Source organism: Manihot esculenta, chromosome 17, assembly GCF_001659605.2.
Source record: "Manihot esculenta cultivar AM560-2 chromosome 17, M.esculenta_v8, whole genome shotgun sequence".
NCBI classification, from domain to species: domain Eukaryota; kingdom Viridiplantae; phylum Streptophyta; class Magnoliopsida; order Malpighiales; family Euphorbiaceae; genus Manihot; species Manihot esculenta.
In genome coordinates this window covers 32,974,716-32,995,713 of record NC_035177.2, presented here as the reverse complement: position 1 = coordinate 32,995,713, position 20,998 = coordinate 32,974,716, and the positions used below count along the sequence as shown (strand labels likewise).

The window sequence follows — 20,998 nt, the reverse complement described above, 5'->3', positions numbered from 1 at the left end:
TCATCTTAAGTTCTCTGGAACTATCTGGAAAAGCCCATCCTGCAAACTCATTGGCAAACTGCTCCCAGGATAAGCTCTCCAACCTTGGGTCCACATAGTTTTTAAACCACTCCCTTGCCTTCTTGCATTTCAATGTGAACCCTGCCATCTGAATGGCTCTACTGTCACTTGCTCCTAGCTCATCTGTTATCATCTTTACCGTTCTGAGGTACTCAAAGGGGTCATCGCCTGCTTCGAACTTGGAGGCATCCAACTTGAGGTAATCTGTCATCTTTACTTTACCCCCAACTGATGAACCAGGTTTGGGTATCCGGACATCAGGGACTATTGGTTCTGCTGGTGGAGGAGGAGGTGTAGCATCCCCTGGGTTAGGGTTTGCTGGACCTGGGAAAAAGGGTGAGGATGGAAACATGGGGTACTGTGGGTAAAAGGGAGGATAGGGCATAAAGGTGGGATATGGGTTATGGCTAAAGAAATCCGATGTACCTCCCATCGGATACCCTGGCCCTTGCGGGTAGGGTGGATACTGTGGTGGAACAAAGCCCGAGGCCTGAGTGCCTCCTTGGGACTCTCTCATATCCTCTACTGACATACTCATGCCCAAACTACTATCTCTTCTCTGGTTATCCTCCTCTGTTTCCATCACATCCGCTGACATACCGTCATGAACTGATCTCCTCTGACCTGCATCAAAAGACCTTCTAGGGTCCCTTGATGTACTTTCCCTGATTGTCCTACAAGATCTTGCTCTCTGCAGAGCAGGGGAATGGGCATCCATGCCCTCATTCTCTGGCGGAGCTCCAGTCAATCTCGCAGATCGACGAGTTCCTCTCATCTTGACTTCTGAAAGCATAACATAGCACATAAACATTAGCATCTTATGGTTCACGTGGAAACACATGAACCTGCATCACATACATAACATACATATCATAGCATTAATGCACATGCTCATCATCATGGCATTTCACATCATCATACAAGACAGGACTCCATATCCTATCCTAGTGGACATGATCTTCCTATTGTGCTTGCCCTACTATAACCTCTATGAGCCCGACACACTATAGGTCCGACCATGTGAACCTAGGGCTCTGATACCATTCTGTAACGACCCGGAAATCCAGACTGCTACCGGCGCTAGGATCCAGGTCAACTTAAGGTCGCCGGGACCCGTAGCAAGCCTAACATACATCCTGTATAGCTGGTATAATCCCAAACATGATCAAACATAACCATAAAACATTTAAAACTTTACCTTTTACCCAGCTTGACCTGTGTATGCACTATGACTGAACTCATAGAACCCCTAGGGTCAGCATACCCTATGTCAAACTCGGTCCAACACATATATCAACATGAAATAAAACTCATGTATAAAGGGATTTACCCACTCGGGCCAAGCACAATACTATAACTCTGAACATATAACATAATATCATTATGCAATACATCACTTTTTACATCAATACATAACCTTACATTACATCATGTCCACTACTATTCTATTACATGCCATAACCATAACCGTATCTCGTCGTCTTCCTGAACTACCTCTGACCCTGCAAGCCTGGGGTTAGGGAAGAGGGGTGAGCTAAAAAGCCCAGTGAGCAGAAACCATAAAAGAAAACAGTTCATTTTAACGTATGCTATCATGGAATGCGTCACATCACAAATATATCACCTCAAGGATGAATCTGTCACCAATAGCCCTCTACATATCAATCTCGTACCATAACAAGTCAACAATACTCTATGCCAGGGGCGATGCGGCGACGCCTGGACTTCATATGCTCTATTCCAGGGACGATACGGCCACACCTGGACTTCTCATGCTCTATGCCAGGGGCGATACGGCCACACCTGGACTTCTCATCTCATATCATATCGTACATGCCATATCATATCATTTCATATCATGTCATAACATACTGAGGGCTAGAGGATCATCCAGTATCCATCCACATCATTATCATCGTATTATGCAATGCATCATATTCGTGAATCCTAATGCAAACAACCTATTGCATAACATGGTATTCATGATGCATGAACATGCTTGAACATGCTGAAAACATTTGATTTAAAACATAAGGGTTAGTTCCACTCACCTTTGGCTAGCTCTGGACTAACTCTGAAGCAACTAACACTGCTAAACACCTCGGTTCCTCGGGTCCGATCCTACACAGGTGGACTCTAGTGAGGTGCCAAACATACTCTAAACAACTCATAAACAACTACCCAAAAACCCCCTAAAGCATCACTTAAACATGCATAGAAAACACTCAAGAAAAGGCTGGACAGGGCACTTTCGGCGGCACCTTCGGCGGCCGAAAGTCCCATACAAAGACGAAAGTCAGGCAGGTTCGGGGGCACCTTCGGCGGCCGAACCCTCTCTCCAGAGATGAAAGTCAGGCACTTTCGGCGGCCGAACATTACCTTCGGCGGCCGAAAGTCTGCTTTCAAGCCAAAACTCAACTTTCGGGGGCAAGGTTAGGCGGCCAAACCATGCATCCTCAGGCAGGTTCGGCGGCCGAAACCACCTTCGGCGGCCGAACCTGAGTTCATCCAGAACTCAGCCTTTGTGCATTTCAAGCCTCCCAAACCTTCCATACACCCCAAAACATGCACCCAACTTCTCAACCACATGCATACATCCTTAACCATGCACAAAGGAGCTCAAACAAGCTTTGTAACGACCCGGAAACTGGACCGCTACCGGCACTAGGATTCAGGTCGGCTTAAGGCCGCCAGAACCCGTAGCAAGCCAAACATACATCCTGTGAACCTGTTTAATCCCATACATGGTCAACAACATACAGAAAAAATTAAAAACTTTTCTTTCATTCAAACATTTCTTTGCCAAGCCTAGCCTGTGCATGCACAACCATAACATAAACCCCTCATTGGAGTCCTCATCAAATACTCCCATGGGGTAACATAACATAACATGGGCTTGGATTACATAGGCGTCATAAAACATTATATCTCATACAAGACCATGTGTACAGGGAATTCAACAGACTCTAGTCAAGCACATTATCAACTTACATTACATTACATCTCATACTTTTACATTACCAACAAACCATGTCCACAGCTAAGCTATTACATAAACTTCTCTTACTCTGCTGACTTCTCTATCTACTCTGCACCTGCAAGACTGGGGTTAGGGGAGAGGGGGTGAGCTATAAAGCCCAATGAGCAGAAACTAAAAAAAACATTTTGCTTTAATTCCTCCATTTTTTAGGTATATTATTATTCATTTTATTATTATTATAATTATTATATTATTTAACTTTTTCTTTCTTTTTCTTATTCATGCTTTCATGAAATGCAACACATCACAGCTAATCACATAAAAGGATGGTATTGTCACCATTAGTCCTCAACATCTCCAAATGCCAGGGGCGTAGAATGGGCCTCACTGGTCTTTCTCTTTCATAACATAACATTCTAAAATGCCAGGGGCGTAGAATGGGCCTCGCTGGTCTTTCTCTTACATAATGCCAGGGGCGTAGAATGGGCCTCGCTGGTCTTCCATAACATATCATCATAACATAACATCAGAGGACTATGGATCACCCAACAACCATCCACATCAACATCAATTTATGCAATGCAGCATATTCGTGAATTCTAATGCAAACATCCTGAAATATTGCATGGCATAATGATGCATGGGCAATGCTTTATGATTCATTCATTTATTCATTTACTTTACTTTAAAACTTAAGGGGTGTTCCACTCACCTGGTGACTGAAGCTTTAACAACGAACTCTGAACGACTATCTCACAACCGGGGGTCTCGGTTCCTCGGGTCCGAACCTACACAGGTGGACTCAAATGAGGCACCAAAACAACAAGAACAAAACTCTAAACATACCCCCAACAACCTCCTAAAAACACCTCAAAACACTCCTAGGAAGCATGCAAGAAAAGGCTGGACAGGGCACTTTCGGCGGCACCTTCGGCGGCCGGAAGTCCCTCCAGAGCCGAAAGTCAGGCAGGTTCGGCGGCCGAAACTCCCAGACAGAGGCGAAACTCATGCATGTTCGGCGGCACCTTCGGCGGCCGAAAGTCTCGGACAGAGCCGAAACTCCAACTTTTGGGGGCAAGCTTCGGCAGCCTAAAGCTGCCTCTCAAGCCATGTTCGGCGGCCGAAACTCCCTTCGGCTGCCGAACCTGGTTTCTGAAAAAGGGCAGAAACTTGGCTCCCTTAAGCATTTTTGCCTCCCAAGCTCAAATCATGTAAAAACTAGTTCTAAAACATGCATACCTCACATACATTACACCTAGGGGTCTCAAGCTATCATATACCCCAACTACAACACTTCAAACACACAAAAACAAGCTACATTGTTCATCAAAGCATCAAAACCCATAAACTCAACATATACCCTAACATGCATTTCTACCCATAGATCTTGCATAGAACTTATTTAAAACACATAAGGAGCTTAAGATCGGCTCTTACCTCTTGAAGATCGAGAGGGAGACGACCTAAACTTGGAGATCCACGAAAATGAGCTCCTGAGTTCCCAAAGCTCCAAAACTTGTTTCAAAAGCTTAAATCTTCAAAACCAAGGGAAAACAAGTGAAAATCTTGAAAGATTTAGAGGAAGAACATCAAAAATGGGTGAGGGGCGGCGGAAAGCTCACCTTGGCCGAAAATGGGGAAAAGCTCGCCCGTTTTCGGCTAAGGGACCCTTTTATAGTGGCTGGCCAGACCACGTTCGGGGGCCGAATGTGCCTCCGCATGCATGCCATGTTCGGCGGCCGAACATGAGGTTCGGCGGCCGAACCTGGACTTCCCTCACTCATGCTTTCGGGGGCCTAACGTGCCTCCAAAACGCATGCATGTTCGGCGGCCGAACTTGCCTTTCGGCGGCCGAACCTGAGTTTTCCTCCAAAGACTTCTCATGAAAAACTCATTTAGTTTCATACTTTAAAACCATTAAAACACATTAAAACATTTTATAAAACATGATTCTACCCTTCTAGAGGTCTCCGACATCCGAGATTCCACCAGACGGTAGGAATTCCGATACCAGAGTCTAGCCGGGTATTACAAGCTTAAACTCCCAAAAACAACATCTAAAGCATACATAGATAGTTTATGACCCACATAGGCCAAAACCATCAAAACAAACCAAACCTCACATACTCTCTCCCAATCATGCATACTCTCTCCCATATGCTCAAGGGGCTTGAAAACTTACCTAAACCCCAACACAAACATCACATGAACATACATTATCATACATTGGGCATAAAACCCACATAAACCCTAACATGCATATCTACCCATACTCAACCATCAAAACCATCTTAAAACTCACTTAAAACTTCATGAAACGTAAAGGAAAGCATAGATCCACACTTACCTCTTGAAGATCGAGGGTTTGTGTGAGCTCTAACTTGGAGATGGGAGGAAACTACTCCTTGGGTCTCCAAGCTCCCAAAACTTTGATCTAAGCTTGAAAACTCTTCAAAACAACCATGGAACTCATAAAAATATGAAGGAGATGAAGAGAAAACATGAAAATGAACAAAGGAGGACATGAACACACCTGAGCTCGAGAATGGGGAGAAATCTCGCCCATTTTCGGTCTGAGGGGCTTTTATAGGTGGCCAGCCCAACCTCCTTCGGCGGCCTAACGTGCATGCAAAACACCCCCATGTTCGGCGGCCGAACTTGAGGTTCGGCGGCCGAACTTGAGGTTCGGCGGCCGAACCTGGTTTGTTCAAACAAGGCTTTCGGAGGCCAAAAGCACTCCCGAAACCTTCCCATGTTCGGCGGCCGAACTTCACTTTCGGCAGCCGAACCTGGCAAAAACCTCCTTGGTCTTTTCTTTTCAAAACTCAAATCTTTTTCATTTAAAACCATGAAATCAGTAAAAATCATTTTAGAAATCACATTTTACCCCTCTAGAAGACTCTGGCATCATCAAAATTCCATATTCCAACGGAGATTCCGCCGGAAGGTAGGGATTCCGATGCCGGAATCTAGCCGGGTATTACATTCTTCCCCCCTTTAAGAACATTCGTCCTCGAATGTTCAAACATAGCATCTAACATACATAAGCAAGCAAGCAACAAGCAAGCAAAACCTAAAAACCTCTCTTCTAAAAGAGAGACACGGTCATTGCTGGAGTATAAACTCTCGGTCTCCCCGGTGAACTTTTCATCTTAAGGTGATTCTAAGGGGCTTTCACCATCGGGATTTCCTTGTTTCCACACTTTCTGACTTGTGTGTCTGCAGTCCATACTAGCTGCTCAACATAGGTGAGATTCTCTATGGTCTCCACCTCTGGTTCCTTTAAGAACCTCACTCGGACCCGACACGAACTCATACATCGTGGAAACATGGAAAAATGAATGGATCTCTTCCATTGAAGTGGGTAAACCTAACTTGTGGGATGCATTCCCAAATCCTTTGCAGGATTTCAAAGGGTCTAATGTATCCGAGAGCTGATTTACCTTTCTGCCCATAACGAATCACCCTCTCTTTAGGAGACACCTCCAGCAAACCTCAACTTCCTCAAGAACCTCAACACGCTTCCGCCGCGCACTCTGACAAAAACTCTTCTTCTCTTCTGAAACTCTACATGCCTCTTGCGGACGACTTCATACTCTCCTGCCGACTCACAGCAGTTCTGATTCTTCTCATCTTCTGACTATTGGCCTTCTTCTTACTGTACTAAGGGATGGGGTAAGCTGCCAAGTGGTTTCCGGTTGAGGGCATCTATCGAAATATCTGCCTCAACCGAATATACTGAACCTTGAAGCCGTGAATACCACGCAGTTTTTACCCATCTCCTATACCTCATGTTCTTCTCCCTTGACTCAAGATGTATTGCAAGCTCTTTCGATCTATAAGGATCTGTCCACATACCTTATACAGGTATCGCCTCCATATCTTGAGTGCAAGTATTACCATTGCCATCTCTGGATCGTGTGTAAGATGATTCAACTCATGCTTCTTCAGCTACCTAGAAGCATAAGCAATCATCCTACCACTTTACATTAACACACAACCTAGTCCCACACGGGACGCATCACAGGACACTGTGAAATCTCCATCACTGGCGGACAGAGCCGCCACTGGTGCTGACATGAACATTTCCTTTGGCTTTTCAAAGCCCTCTTCACTCTGAGTAGACCACACACCCTCTGGTTCTTCTTGATCCATCTGGCCATAGGAGCGGCAACTCTAGAGAAGTTCTAGATGAACCTCCATTAGGTAACCTGCCCAACCCAAAAGTTCTTAATCTTTGTCATTACCATGGGCCTGGGCTAGTCGGCTACAACTTCAACTTTCTCAGGTCTACTTCACTTTCCTTTCTCCGACACACATGACCCAAGAAGGATATGCTCCTTGACCAGAACTCACATTGGAGAACTAGGCATCCAAGCCATGTTCTCTCAGGATCTGCAATCCTGATTTCAGATAATGGGCATACTCTTCTGCATTTCTGGGACTCACCGAGGTACCGTCAATGAAGACAATAACGGAGTGATCCAGAAACCGATTAAAACTCTGCTTATGAGATCCATGAATGATGTAGGGGCGTTCATTAACCCGAACGACACTCCTAGGAACTCATAGTGCCCATATCTGGTTCTAAGCACTGCTCTCTGTACATCTTCTTCCTTGATCTTAACTGATGGTACCTAGACTTCAGATCTATCTTGGAAAGGCGAGTAACTCCTGCTAGCTGGCTTAAAATAGATCGTCGATCCAAGGTAACCAATACTTATTCTGGGTAGTGACTTTGTTCAACGACTAGTGGTCGACACAAAGTCCTAGGGATCCATCCTTCATCCTCATAACAACACTGGAACACCCCAAGGCGAGGTGCTCAGTCAGATGGGAACCCTTAACTACCAACTCTTACAACTGATCCTTATAACTCTTTTAACTCTGTTGATACCATCCTGTGGGGAGGGATAGAGATTGGTCCAATTCCATGCATTACTTCTATTTTGAACTCTATCTCCCTAACAGGTGGTAGTCCTGGGAACTCATCTGGGGAAACATCTAAACTCTCTAACAATGGGCACTGAGGCGGGCTCTCTGACCTGACCGCTATACTCTCTCTGAAGAGCTAGAACCCCTGATCACTTTTCCTGAACAACCTACGAGCCTATAGGGTTGATACTGAACCTCTAGGTATCCCTATTCTGTCCCCTCTAAGGACTACCTTTGATCCATCCCGACCTCTGAACCTGACTACCTTGTCTCTGCAGACTAGGTAGTACCACTAGTAGAAGAACCAATCCAACCCTAGAATGACGTCAAACAGTCAAATCTAGAACCGCTAGGTCAGCTGGAAGGCATCTACTCACAACACATACTCTGACTATACCGGCAGACTGACTCTGCCACAGATGGATCACACTTGGGTGCACTGACCCCAAGGGAATACTCTAACCCATAAGCTATCAACCCAACCTCACAAGGGCTCACAAGCAAACAAAGAAAAGAGAAACATCAGGGTTCATGAAACATACACACCAGAACACACCAGAGTGAGATTACCTGATCCCATCGGGTTCGATGTGTTAGCCTCCTGCTGAGTCATGGCGAAGATCCGCGCTGGAGCTGATGGACCTTCCCCACGGGAACCTGCTGAAGAAGGGGCTGTCCCCCTGTCTCCGCCTCTACCACTGCCCTGAAACATGACTGGAGCTGATGGCTGTGCCATACTGCCTGGAGTTGTCTGATGGGACGGTGTCATAAAAGCTGCCTTAGGGCACTCTCGAGCTATGTGCCCCTCCTGGCCGCATCTGTAACATGCCGTAGTCCCAAACTGACAGACTCCCTTGTGCGGCCTACCGCACCTCGTACACTCTGCAACTTCTGTGCCTGAGCTCGAGCCACCTCCTAAACCCAGACCAGACTTTATCCGATTCCAGAACTTGTTCTTCTTTGATCTTCTGAGACCTCTATCTCCCTTCTTACTTTTTGTGACAGCCTCGCTCAGAGGGGAGAGATTAACATCACTTGTCCTCGGGAGTTTGGAACCCGAAGACTGTGCCACGTACTGTTTAACTGTTCCTTAAATGATAGCACTAGCCTCCATTTTCCGTGCCATATCCACTATAGCATGGAAACTCTCCCTTTCTGCTGCTTGAATCAACGAGGAATACCTGGAGTGAAGCTTCATAACATATTTCCTAGACTTCTTCATGTCTGTGTCAAGACCTTGTCCTGCAAACGGCAACAGCTCCAGGAACCTGTCCGTAAACTCCTCTACGCTCATCTCTTCCGTCTGCCTTAGCTGCTCAAACTCAATCATCTTAAGTTCTCTGGAACTATCTGGAAAAGCCCATCCTGCAAACTCATTGGCAAACTGCTCCCAGGATAAGCTCTCCAACCTTGGGTCCACATAGTTTTTGAACCACTCCCTTGCCTTCTTGCATTTCAATGTGAACCCTGCCATCTGAATGGCTCTACTGTCACTTGCTCCTAGCTCATCTGTTATCATCTTTACCGTTCTGAGGTACTCAAAGGGGTCATCGCCTGCTTCGAACTTGGAGGCATCCAACTTGAGGTAATCTGTCATCTTTACTTTACCCCCAACTGATGAACCAGGTTTGGGTATCCGGACATCAGGGACTATTGGTTCTGCTGGTGGAGGAGGAGGTGTAGCATCCCCTGGGTTAGGGTTTGCTGGACCTGGGAAAAAGGGTGAGGATGGAAACATGGGGTACTGTGGGTAAAAGGGAGGATAGGGCATAAAGGTGGGATATGGGTTATGGCTAAAGAAATCCGATGTACCTCCCATCGGATACCCTGGCCCTTGCGGGTAGGGTGGATACTGTGGTGGAACAAAGCCCGAGGCCTGAGTGCCTCCTTGGGACTCTCCCATATCCTCTACTGACATACTCATGCCCAAACTACTATCTCTTCTCTGGTTATCCTCCTCTGTTTCCATCACATCCGCTGACATACCTTCATAAACTAATCTCCTCCGACCTGCATCAAAAGACCTTCTAGGGTCCCTTGATGTACTTTCCCTGATTGTCCTACAAGATCTTGCTCTCTGCAGAGTAGGGGAATGGGCATCCATGCCCTCATTCTCTGGCGGAGCTCCAGTCAATCTCGCAGATCTACGAGTTCCTCTCATCTTGACTTCTGAAAGCATAACATAGCACATAAACATTAGCATCTTATGGTTCACGTGGAAACACATGAACCTGCATCACATACATAACATACATATCATAGCATTAATGCACATGCTCATCATCATGGCATTTCACATCATCATACAAGACAGGACTCCATATCCTATCCTAGTGGACATGATCTTCCTATTGTGCTTGCCCTACTATAACCTCTATGAGCCCGACACACTATAGGTCCGACCATGTGAACCTAGGGCTCTGATACCATTCTGTAACGACCCGGAAATCCGGACTGCTACCGGCGCTAGGATCCAGGTCAACTTAAGGTCGCCGGGACCCGTAGCAAGCCTAACATACATCCTGTATAGCTGGTATAATCCCAAACATGATCAAACATAACCATAAAACATTTAAAACTTTACCTTTTACCCAGCTTGACCTGTGTATGCACTATGACTGAACTCATAGAACCCCTAGGGTCAGCATACCCTATGTCAAACTCGGTCCAACACATATATCAACATGAAATAAAACTCATGTATAAAGGGATTAACCCACTCGGGCCAAGCACAATACTATAACTCTGAACATATAACATAATATCATTATGCAATACATCACCTTTTACATCAATACATAACCTTACATTACATCATGTCCACTACTATTCTATTACATGCCATAACCATAACCGTATCTCGTCGTCTTCCTGAACTACCTCTGACCCTGCAAGCCTGGGGTTAGGGAAGAGGGGTGAGCTAAAAAGCCCAGTGAGCAGAAACCATAAAAGAAAACAGTTCATTTTAACGTATGCTATCATGGAATGCGTCACATCACAAATATATCACCTCAAGGATGAATCTGTCACCAATAGCCCTCTACATATCAATCTCGTACCATAACAAGTCAACAATACTCTATGCCAGGGGCGATGCGGCCACGCCTGGACTTCATATGCTCTATGCCAGGGGCGATACGGCCACACCTGGACTTCTCATGCTCTATGCCAGGGGCGATACGGCCACACCTGGACTTCTCATCTCATATCATATCGTACATGCCATATCATATCATTTCATATCATGTCATAACATACTGAGGGCTAGAGGATCATCCAGTATCCATCCACATCATTATCATCGTATTATGCAATGCATCATATTCGTGAATCCTAATGCAAACAACCTATTGCATAACATGGTATTCATGATGCATGAACATGCTTGAACATGCTGAAAACATTTGATTTAAAACATAAGGGTTAGTTCCACTCACCTTTGGCTAGCTCTGGACTAACTCTGAAGCAACTAACACTGCTAAACACCTCGGTTCCTCGGGTCCGATCCTACACAGGTGGACTCTAGTGAGGTGCCAAACATACTCTAAACAACTCATAAACAACTACCCAAAAACCCCCTAAAGCATCACTTAAACATGCATAGAAAACACTTAAGAAAAGGCTGGACAGGGCACTTTCGGCGGCACCTTCGGCGGCCGAAAGTCCCAGACAGAGACGAAAGTCAGGCAGGTTCGGGGGCACCTTCGGCGGCCGAACCCTCTCTCCAGAGACGAAAGTCAGGCACTTTCGGCGGCCGAACATTACCTTCGGCGGCCGAAAGTCTGCTTTCAAGCCAAAACTCAACTTTCGGGGGCAAGGTTAGGCGGCCAAACCATGCATCCTCAGGCAGGTTCGGCGGCCGAAACCACCTTCGGCGGCCGAACCTGAGTTCATCCAGAACTCAGCCTTTGTGCATTTCAAGCCTCCCAAACCTTCCATACACCCCAAAACATGCACCCAACTTCTCAACCACATGCATACATCCTTAACCATGCACAAAGGAGCTCAAACAAGCTTAAACTCCCAAAAACAACATCTAAAGCATACATAGATAGTTTATGACCCACATAGGCCAAAACCATCAAAACAAACCAAACCTCACATACTCTCTCCCAATCATGCATACTCTCTCCCATATGCTCAAGGGGCTTGAAAACTTACCTAAACCCCAACACAAACATCACATGAACATACATTATCATACATTGGGCATAAAACCCACATAAACCCTAACATGCATATCTACCCATACTCAACCATCAAAACCATCTTAAAACTCACTTAAAACTTCATGAAACGTAAAGGAAAGCATAGATCCACACTTACCTCTTGAAGATCGAGGGTTTGTGCGAGCTCTAACTTGGAGATGGGAGGAAACTACTCCTTGGGTCTCCAAGCTCCCAAAACTTTGATCTAAGCTTGAAAACTCTTCAAAACAACCATGGAACTCATAAAAATATGAAGGAGATGAAGAGAAAACATGAAAATGACCAAAGGAGGACATGAACACACCTGAGCTCGAGAATGGGGAGAAATCTCGCCCATTTTCGGTCTGAGGGGCTTTTATAGGTGGCCAGCCCAACCTCCTTCGACGGCCTAACGTGCATGCAAAGCACCCCCATGTTCGGCGGCCGAACTTGAGGTTCGGCGGCCGAACCTGGTTTGTTCAAACAAGGCTTTCGGAGGCCAAAAGCACTCCCGAAACCTTCCCATGTTCGGCGGCCGAACTTCACGTTCGGCGGCCGAACTTCACTTTCGGCAGCCGAACCTGGCAAAAACCTCCTTGGTCTTTTCTTTTCAAAACTCAAATCTTTTTCATTTAAAACCATGAAATCAGTAAAAATCATTTTAGAAATCACATTTTACCCCTCTAGAAGACTCTGGCATCATCAAAATTCCATATTCCAACGAAGATTCCACCGGAAGGTAGGGATTCCGATGCCGGAATCTAGCCGGGTATTACAAATGCAATCAACCTATTGCTCAATCATGATGCATGAAACATGCTCTTTTAAGTTCTCATATTAAAAGCTTAAGTTTAGTTTAGTTCCACTCACCTCTGGCTGACTTTGAACTGACGCTGAAAACTCTGAAGCAGTGCTCACTGCTGATCTCTTTGGTTCCTCTGGTCCGTTTCTACACAAATGGACTCCAATGAGGGACCACACTAACTCAAGAACAACTCTATAAACCTCCCCAAAACCCCCTTAAACCATCCTAAAAGAATCAAGAAAAACATGCAAAAGAAGGCTGGACAGGGCACTTTCGGCGGCAGGTTCAGCGGCCGAAAGTCCCTTCCAGAGCCGAAACTCAAGCACTTTCGGCGGCACTTCGGCTGCCGAAAGTTCTCTCCAGAGACGAAAGTCCCTAACCTTCGGCGGCACCTTCGGCGGCCGAAACCCCCCTCCAGAGCCGAAAGTCCAAACTTTCGGGGGCAAGCTTAGGCAGCCGAAACCACCTCCTTAGCATGTTCGGCGGCCGAAACTGGGTTTACCACTAAGGCAGAACCCTGCTCAACTTCATGCAATCTTCCTCCAAACTTCTCAAACATGCAAACCTCAACTCTACACCACACATATACTCAAGCATATGCACAAAGGGGTCCAAAACTACCTCAAAACCCCAACAAACATCACAACTAAACACATAAGCATGCTTTGACCACAACTTCACCAAAAACGCAACTTACCCTAATCATGCTTCTCTATCCACAAACCTCCATAAAACCTTCATAAAACAGCACAGAAGTTAAGGATCTACACTTACCTCTTGAAGATCTAGAGGATATGTGATCCTAACGTGGAGATGTGGAGAAACTCACTCTCAAACTCTCCAAACTTCAAAATCTTGATTGTTAGCTCAAAACCTTCAAAACAACATACAAATTCATCAAAACTTTGAAAGATTTGTAAAAATCATGAAGATCACCCAAGGAAGAGCATGGTCTCACCTCTGTCTGTGAAAATGGAAGAAACTTATCCATTTCACCGACCTAGGGCCTTTTATAGGTGGCTGGCCAGACCACCTTCGGCGGCCTAACGTGAATCCAAACTCATGCATGTTCGGAGGCCGAACTTTCACCTTCGGCGGCCGAACTTTCACCTTCGGCTGCCGAACCTCGCATTTCTTCCTTGGCTCTTTTCTTTCAAAAACTCATTTCGTTTAAACTTTAAAATATTAAAACTTACTAATTCTTTGACTTGGAGCTATAGGAGGTACCCTGCTATTTCAAATATCTTCACGTTGGAATCCTTAGCAGGTAGGGAGGCTGTTTTGCTTGCAAAAAATTTCAAGTTTTACCAATGTTCTTATTGAAGGAAACTCTCAAAACACTATTATTGCTATTGACAGTCTCTTTTCACCGACTCAAGTTCAAGGTATTATTAAAGATATCAAGTTCTTGGTATATCATGTTCGGTCTATCTCCTTCATACATATACGAAGACAAGCAAATCAAGCTGTTCATTTCTTGACAGTCAAGACTTTACATGATACTTCATTTCTTCTTAATATTATATACTAATATCAAATAGTCTATTCTCTCATACTCATTTAACTATAACCTTATCACTTAAAAAAAATATATATTATTTTAGTAAAATCATTCAACTTTATTTTTATAGTAAAACAAATCATTCTAATATGCTATAGCAGATTTATAGGTTATCACTGTTCACTATCTTCTTATTTTACATCTTTTATATTTAATTAATTGATAATTATTTATTAATAAGATTAGTTTATTTTGATAAACTTTTTATTAAATTTTATAGTCAATTATATGATATAATTGTCATTTAATTTGACCATTTAAATTTAAATTTAGAATTTCAGCCAAATACTCTTTATGTAAAACAAGAGTTTAAATAAATATATAATTAGCTATAATTAAGGATTTAATTATTAAGATGCTTATTAGGATTTTTTAGATAAATAATTATACATAATAAAAATATATTATAAAATATAAATATAAAACTTAATTAATTTTAAAAGTAAATGATTAAATATTTGGTAAAAGTAAAATTAACAAAAAATTTTCATCTGAATTTTATAGAGAATTATAATTTTTTGAATTAGTTGTACAAGTATTATTTAAACAAGAAATTCTTAATTTCAATATTATTTAATTATTGTTATTTTTTAAAGTAAAAGTTTATCCCTAATTTTGAATTAAAAAAAATTATAGTACCAGCATTAATTATTAAGTATTTTAGTTTTTTTTCTAGAGAGGAGGTTTGATCGTTCTAGCCGTCGACTCCGCCCTTAGAGTTTCAATACCTTTAAAGATTTTTTTTTTTTTTGGGATTTAGTCTCGTATAATCAAATTCAACATTAATTTAAGAATTTATCATGAATTAACTATTTATTAATTAAAAAAAATGGTCTGCCATGTTTGATTGAGGAGTACTCTTTTCAAATTTATTTTAAAATTTGAATACAACTTTCTTAAATTTTATAATTTTAGATAATTAAATAAAAAATTAATTATTTAAATTAAAACACTAAAATATTTGAATTAGTTTCTGTAATTTAGCCTTAATAAAAATATGAAATATGTTTGCACATGAAGCACAATAGCATTCAATAGTGCCTTCTAGTGGTGGATCATACCCTATTTCTATTGTGCCCTAGTTTTATAATTATACATTGATATTTTCTAAATCATATCATATTAAAAATTTACTAATTCGCTTAATTTGAATTTCCCAAATTAATATAATACTTCATTGAATCAAATTGGGAAAACTTTATAATTGATACAATGAATTTGAAAAAACAAAAAAGCTTAATTGTAATTCAATAAGGTCCATTTTTTTTAAAAAAAGGGCTCTGACCCGTTGATCCATTTATCAATTGTGCCCTAATTTTGAACGAGGCCCATTTGAGGCCCAAAAAGGCTATTCAGTGTCTTCTCAGTCGTCTTTTTCATTGATTCACAGAATCAAAGCATCAGAAGAATAGCGTAACAAAACCCTGAAAGCAGAAAAACAAGCACCTGAAACTGAAACGCACACCCCGAAAATAATGGACAACAAACCCAGAAAACGCGGTCGAAAACCCAAGAAAACGCAGGCTCCAGAAACTATGGACTTCCAATTCACCACCAACACAACCCAAAACGACAACGTTTCTCTCCCCTCCACTGCCACCGCCACCACCGTTGTTGCAGAAACCCCTAGCACTAGCGTTAGTCCTACTCCCCCTGGTCGTGGCCGTGGAAGACCTAGGAAAATCGGAAAACACGCTGAAATATCGGAACCCAAGTCTCCAGAACGGAGGCTGACACGCCATGGAGAGCAGAACGGGGAATTCTATGCTCCCGGTGGTGAGATTAGGCACAATAATATGGTGGGGGTGGTTGCAGCGGCGGAGTGGGAGAGTGTGGTGAAAGTGGTGCCGGCAATGGATGCTGTGGTGAAGGTGTTCTGTGTTCACACTGAGCCAAATTTTTCATTGCCATGGCAGCGGAAAAGGCAGTATAGTTCGAGTAGCAGTGGGTTTATTATTGGGGAAAGGAGAGTGTTGACAAATGCGCATTCCGTCGAGCATCACACTCAGGTTAAGCTGAAAAAACGAGGGTCTGATACCAAATATCTGGCTACTGTCTTGGCTATTGGCACCGAGTGCGATATTGGTATTGAAGTTCTAGTCTTTTTGAATATGTTTAAAATGACTACTATAAATGCTCTCTTTAGGAATCTAATGAATGAACATGATTCTGGATTTTCAAGATGGAATATAAATGCTATTGTTCGTTAGAAGATATGATGTGCGAGTTTTATTGGGTTGGTTGGATAACTGTTATGAAAAACTGGACAGTTTGAGCTTTCTGGTTTTGAGTATGTAGGAGGAGGGGAATGTAAGAAACGCTGAGTTTCTTTTTTTTGGGCTTACTTCTGTTCTGAAGGAGGTTTTAAATTCTAGGTTTACTTATAGATTTTGGCATTTTATTGAAATTATGGATTTGTTGTCATGTGGGATAGCCTTGATAGTAAAGGCTTTTTCATTATATTTTCCTTAAAAAAGAGAGCGTGGCAATAAATTTCATTCACTTTAATACTGTGATCTTAAAGATCATAAAACTGATACTGTTTTCCTAGTTCATTTTTCGCATATGTCTGTTGAAATGAAGAGAGACCTAAGAACTATCTTACCCTGATTACTGCTCCTAGAATTTTCTTGGCTGGGCTATTATTTGACATCCTTTTGCTTTCTTTGCCTGTTCAGTTGGGTGTTTATGAATGCACTAAAGCATAAAGAAAAAGAAAAGATTTTTGAAAATATATAGTTTCAAATTAAGCAGTATCATGGCGCACTAATGAATATCTTTCTGTGAAACATTTTAATTTTTTTGATTGTAACAATTCCCTTCTTTCTTGATGCTAGCATTATTGACGGTTAATGATGACGAGTTTTGGGAGGGGGTTGTCCCTGTTGAATTTGGAGATTTGCCTGCCCTTCAAGATGCTGTTACTGTTGTGGGTTACCCGATTGGGGGTGACACCATCTCTGTGACAAGTGGTGTTGTCTCACGCATAGAGATACTATCTTATGTGCATGGATCAACTGAGCTTTTAGGGTTGCAGGTTGTAGAATATAATTTTTATGTGCTATGAGTAATCATGCTTTCTTAGTGATTGGTTATTGATATATCTGGATGATATCTTCTTAATGCAGATAGATGCAGCTATAAACTCTGGAAATTCTGGGGGGCCTGCCTTTAATGACAAGGGCAAATGTGTTGGTATTGCATTTCAATCTCTGAAACATGAAGATGTGGAGAATATTGGCTACGTTATACCCACACCTGTTATAGTACATTTTATCTGTGATTATGAAAAGAATGGGGCCTATACAGGTATCTTTGGCATTTCTCCCATTTTGCTAGTGTCATCCCACTCTCTTCCCCCCCAACCCCCAAAACCCCCCATAAAAAAAAGCTTTCCCTGACATGCAATGATGAATGCAAAGTGCAATTGTATTCTCCTCGCTTTATTGACTTACAACTAGAAACTGCAAATAATCTTTTTATTAATATATATTTTTTGTGATGTTGCGATTGTAAAGATTCTGCTTTTCACATCTTAATCCTGTCAGAATTGTGTTGTTTTAGGCTTCCCAATTCTTGGAGTTGAGTGGCAGAAGATGGAAAATCCTGATTTGCGAATGTCAATGGGGATGGAACCTGATATGAAGGGTGTACGCATTAGAAGAATTGAACCAACAGCTCCAGAATCTCATGTTTTGCAGCCATCTGATGTTATCCTAAGTTTTGATGGGGTTAAAATTGCTAATGATGGAACAAGTAAGCATTTTTCTTGTGAATTTTGTCAGCCATGTTTGCTGCCCATAAACTTCTGTTTCGCCTTTTTACCCCCTGTTTAACCTTTAATTCACACTATGTATTGAAAATTATTTTTACCACATAAGAATTAGGTCATTTGACATTACTATGTGTCTTTACGGACCAATTGACCTAAACAATTTGCAATTTAAGCCAATATTTTAATTTTGTTAGTTCCAGACATTGTGTTTCTTATCATGCTGATCTTTCATTAATGTCAACCTCTGAAGGATTTTCTTGTACCAGTTTCATCATTATTGTCATAATTTCTGCACATATTATCATAATCCTCTCCACTGGATTGTTTCAGTTCCATTCAGGCATGGAGAGCGAATTAGTTTCAGTTACCTTGTTTCTCAAAAGTATACTGGCGACAAAGCTGTGGTGAAAGTTCTTCGCAATTCAGAGATACTTGAATTCAACATAAAACTTGCAACACACAAACGGTTGATCCCAGCACATATCAAGGGAAAACCTCCTTCTTATTACATTATTGCTGGATTTGTTTTTACTGCTGTATCTGTGCCATATCTGCGTTCTGAGGTGTGTATTAATAGTTTCATTTTGTTTTGTTTGTGGCTTGTTCCTTTCTCTTTTAAAAGTTTTATCTACTGTTTATTTTTTCTTTTTCCTTTTTTCTTTTTCCTTCTCATAAGGCTAAATATATACTTGCTCCTTTATACTATTTGTGGTTAACCTATTAAACACTTGAACTAAAACCATAACCTATTAAATACCTAACTTATAAAAATCATAATAATTAAATACAAATTAGTCATGCCGTTGATAAGTCAAACTTAATTGTGGTTTGACACCCTAAGTATAATTCTTTTGTTCCATTTTTTTGCTTTGTACCACATCATGTATCAACTAGAGGATTATAATCTCCTGTGGTCAAATTTGCGTTATTAGTTTTTAATTGTGTCCTAATTGCTGACATGCACTGTGAATGTTCTACTTCGATTCTAAATAATGCATCTAGTTCTAACATATCAAACCAATAGCTTGTTCCCCCCTTTTTCTTTCTCTTTTTGCATGTAACATATCAAATAAAAAATATATTGCATACGGAGGCCCTTATTCAAGTTCAAGGTTTCCATTTCTTGGCTGATCATGTCTTCGTTTTTACTGGGTTATTGTGAGATGCTGCCTTCAAGTGCAAGAATCTATGAAAATATTTATATGTAACACTGGTATGTAGCTGGTGATAGGATGTATGCTAATATAGGTTTAATCTGTATCTAGTTAAGTTTATTGGTAGCTCAGTGCAAGAGTTGGTGATCCTAGCACCTGTTTATTATGCTGTAGCAAGTAGTATAATTATGTTTGCTTTATAAAAGGGTTTGCATTTTGCCTAATTTATAACTGTTCAAATTGTGCTTCGCTCCAGTATGGAAAGGACTATGAATTTGATGCTCCGGTCAAACTCTTGGACAAGCATTTACATGCAATGGCACAATCTGTAGATGAACAAGTGGTGGTTGTTTCACAGGTCAGTTTTTCCCAACCACCACACTCGAAAGAAAATATTGTTCTATGTTTTTCCCCAAATAATTTCTCTGAAACTATTGGGCAAGCATTTTGGGTTTTACTGCAAAAAAGAAAGAAAGAAAAAAGACAATTCACTCCTTACATATTTGTTTTTGAAATGAGTGTAGGTTCTCGTGGCTGACATTAATATTGGATATGAAGAAATTGTCAATACTCAGGTATATTGCTCAATCGGTGATGTACATTTGTGGCAGGAACCTTGAAGTACAGTGTTAAAACTCTGTATGTTATGCAGGTTCTTGCTTTCAATGGCCAACCTGTGAAGAATCTGAAGAGCTTGGCTGACATGGTGGAGAGTTGTGCTGATGAATTTTTAAAGTTTGACCTAGAATACCAGCAGGTTCGTCTCTCTCTCTCTCTCTCTCTCTCTCTCTCTCTCCAATCCTTTTCTCTCTACCATTCATAAAGAATTTTGAATTTTCTGTCTGCAGATAGTGGTCCTACACACCAAAAATGCCCGTGCAGCAACTTTAGATATCCTTGCAACACATTGTATACCATCTGCTATGTCTGAAGATCTTAGGACTTGAGAGCAAAAAAATTACATTCTTAAGGTACAGAACTTGCTGCCATTTTGGGTGCCCAGTATTCTAATTTTGCTATATAACATTTCAATTTATCTCAGTCTCGGAGGTTCAGTAATTTCCTGTTTTCATGTCCCTGCTTGTGGTTTTCTTTCTTGGTGGAGCATTTTTTTTTTCGGGGAGGGGAGGGGGGTGTAGCATGGTTGGTTGGTATGTATGTTGCACTATTTTGTTACAGACAGATGTCTGTTTGGTAGTTGAGGTGTGTATTTTTATTTGTATTTGTATCCACAAATTTATGCCGTAGCAAGTGGAAGAATGCAGGGAGCATTGTGATTTTTTCTCCCTAGGTCTAGGAGATTTTTGTTATTGGTTTCTCCTGCTCATAGAATTCTGTCAGGTTATATACAATTTCTTGGCCTATCTTACCTTCAGAAAATTATACAAATAGTTATTCCATCACGAGGGGTGTTTTTTTCCCTTTTTTTTTTTCTTTCTTTGTTTTTCATTTGTACCTCTATTTTTTTTTCTTTTATATTTTCATGCAAGACTTATAGTTCTGTATGCAAAATTGAATTATTTCATTTTAAACAAACGTAT

At 41.8% G+C, this 20,998-nt stretch overlaps 1 protein-coding gene across 1 annotated transcript; it reads left to right on the top strand.

Moving 5' to 3' along the window:
* The first annotated feature begins 15,921 nt into the window (after positions 1-15,921).
* On the top strand, positions 15,922-20,860 carry LOC110605115 (protease Do-like 9). Its single transcript, XM_021743439.2, has 9 exons — positions 15,922-16,613; positions 17,366-17,565; positions 17,657-17,837; positions 18,093-18,284; positions 18,634-18,866; positions 19,714-19,815; positions 19,982-20,032; positions 20,110-20,214; positions 20,306-20,860. Exons 1-9 carry the CDS (start codon positions 16,004-16,006, stop codon positions 20,402-20,404), a joined length of 1,773 nt encoding a protein of 590 aa, XP_021599131.1. The 5' UTR covers positions 15,922-16,003; the 3' UTR covers positions 20,405-20,860.
* Positions 20,861-20,998: the final 138 nt, after the last annotated feature.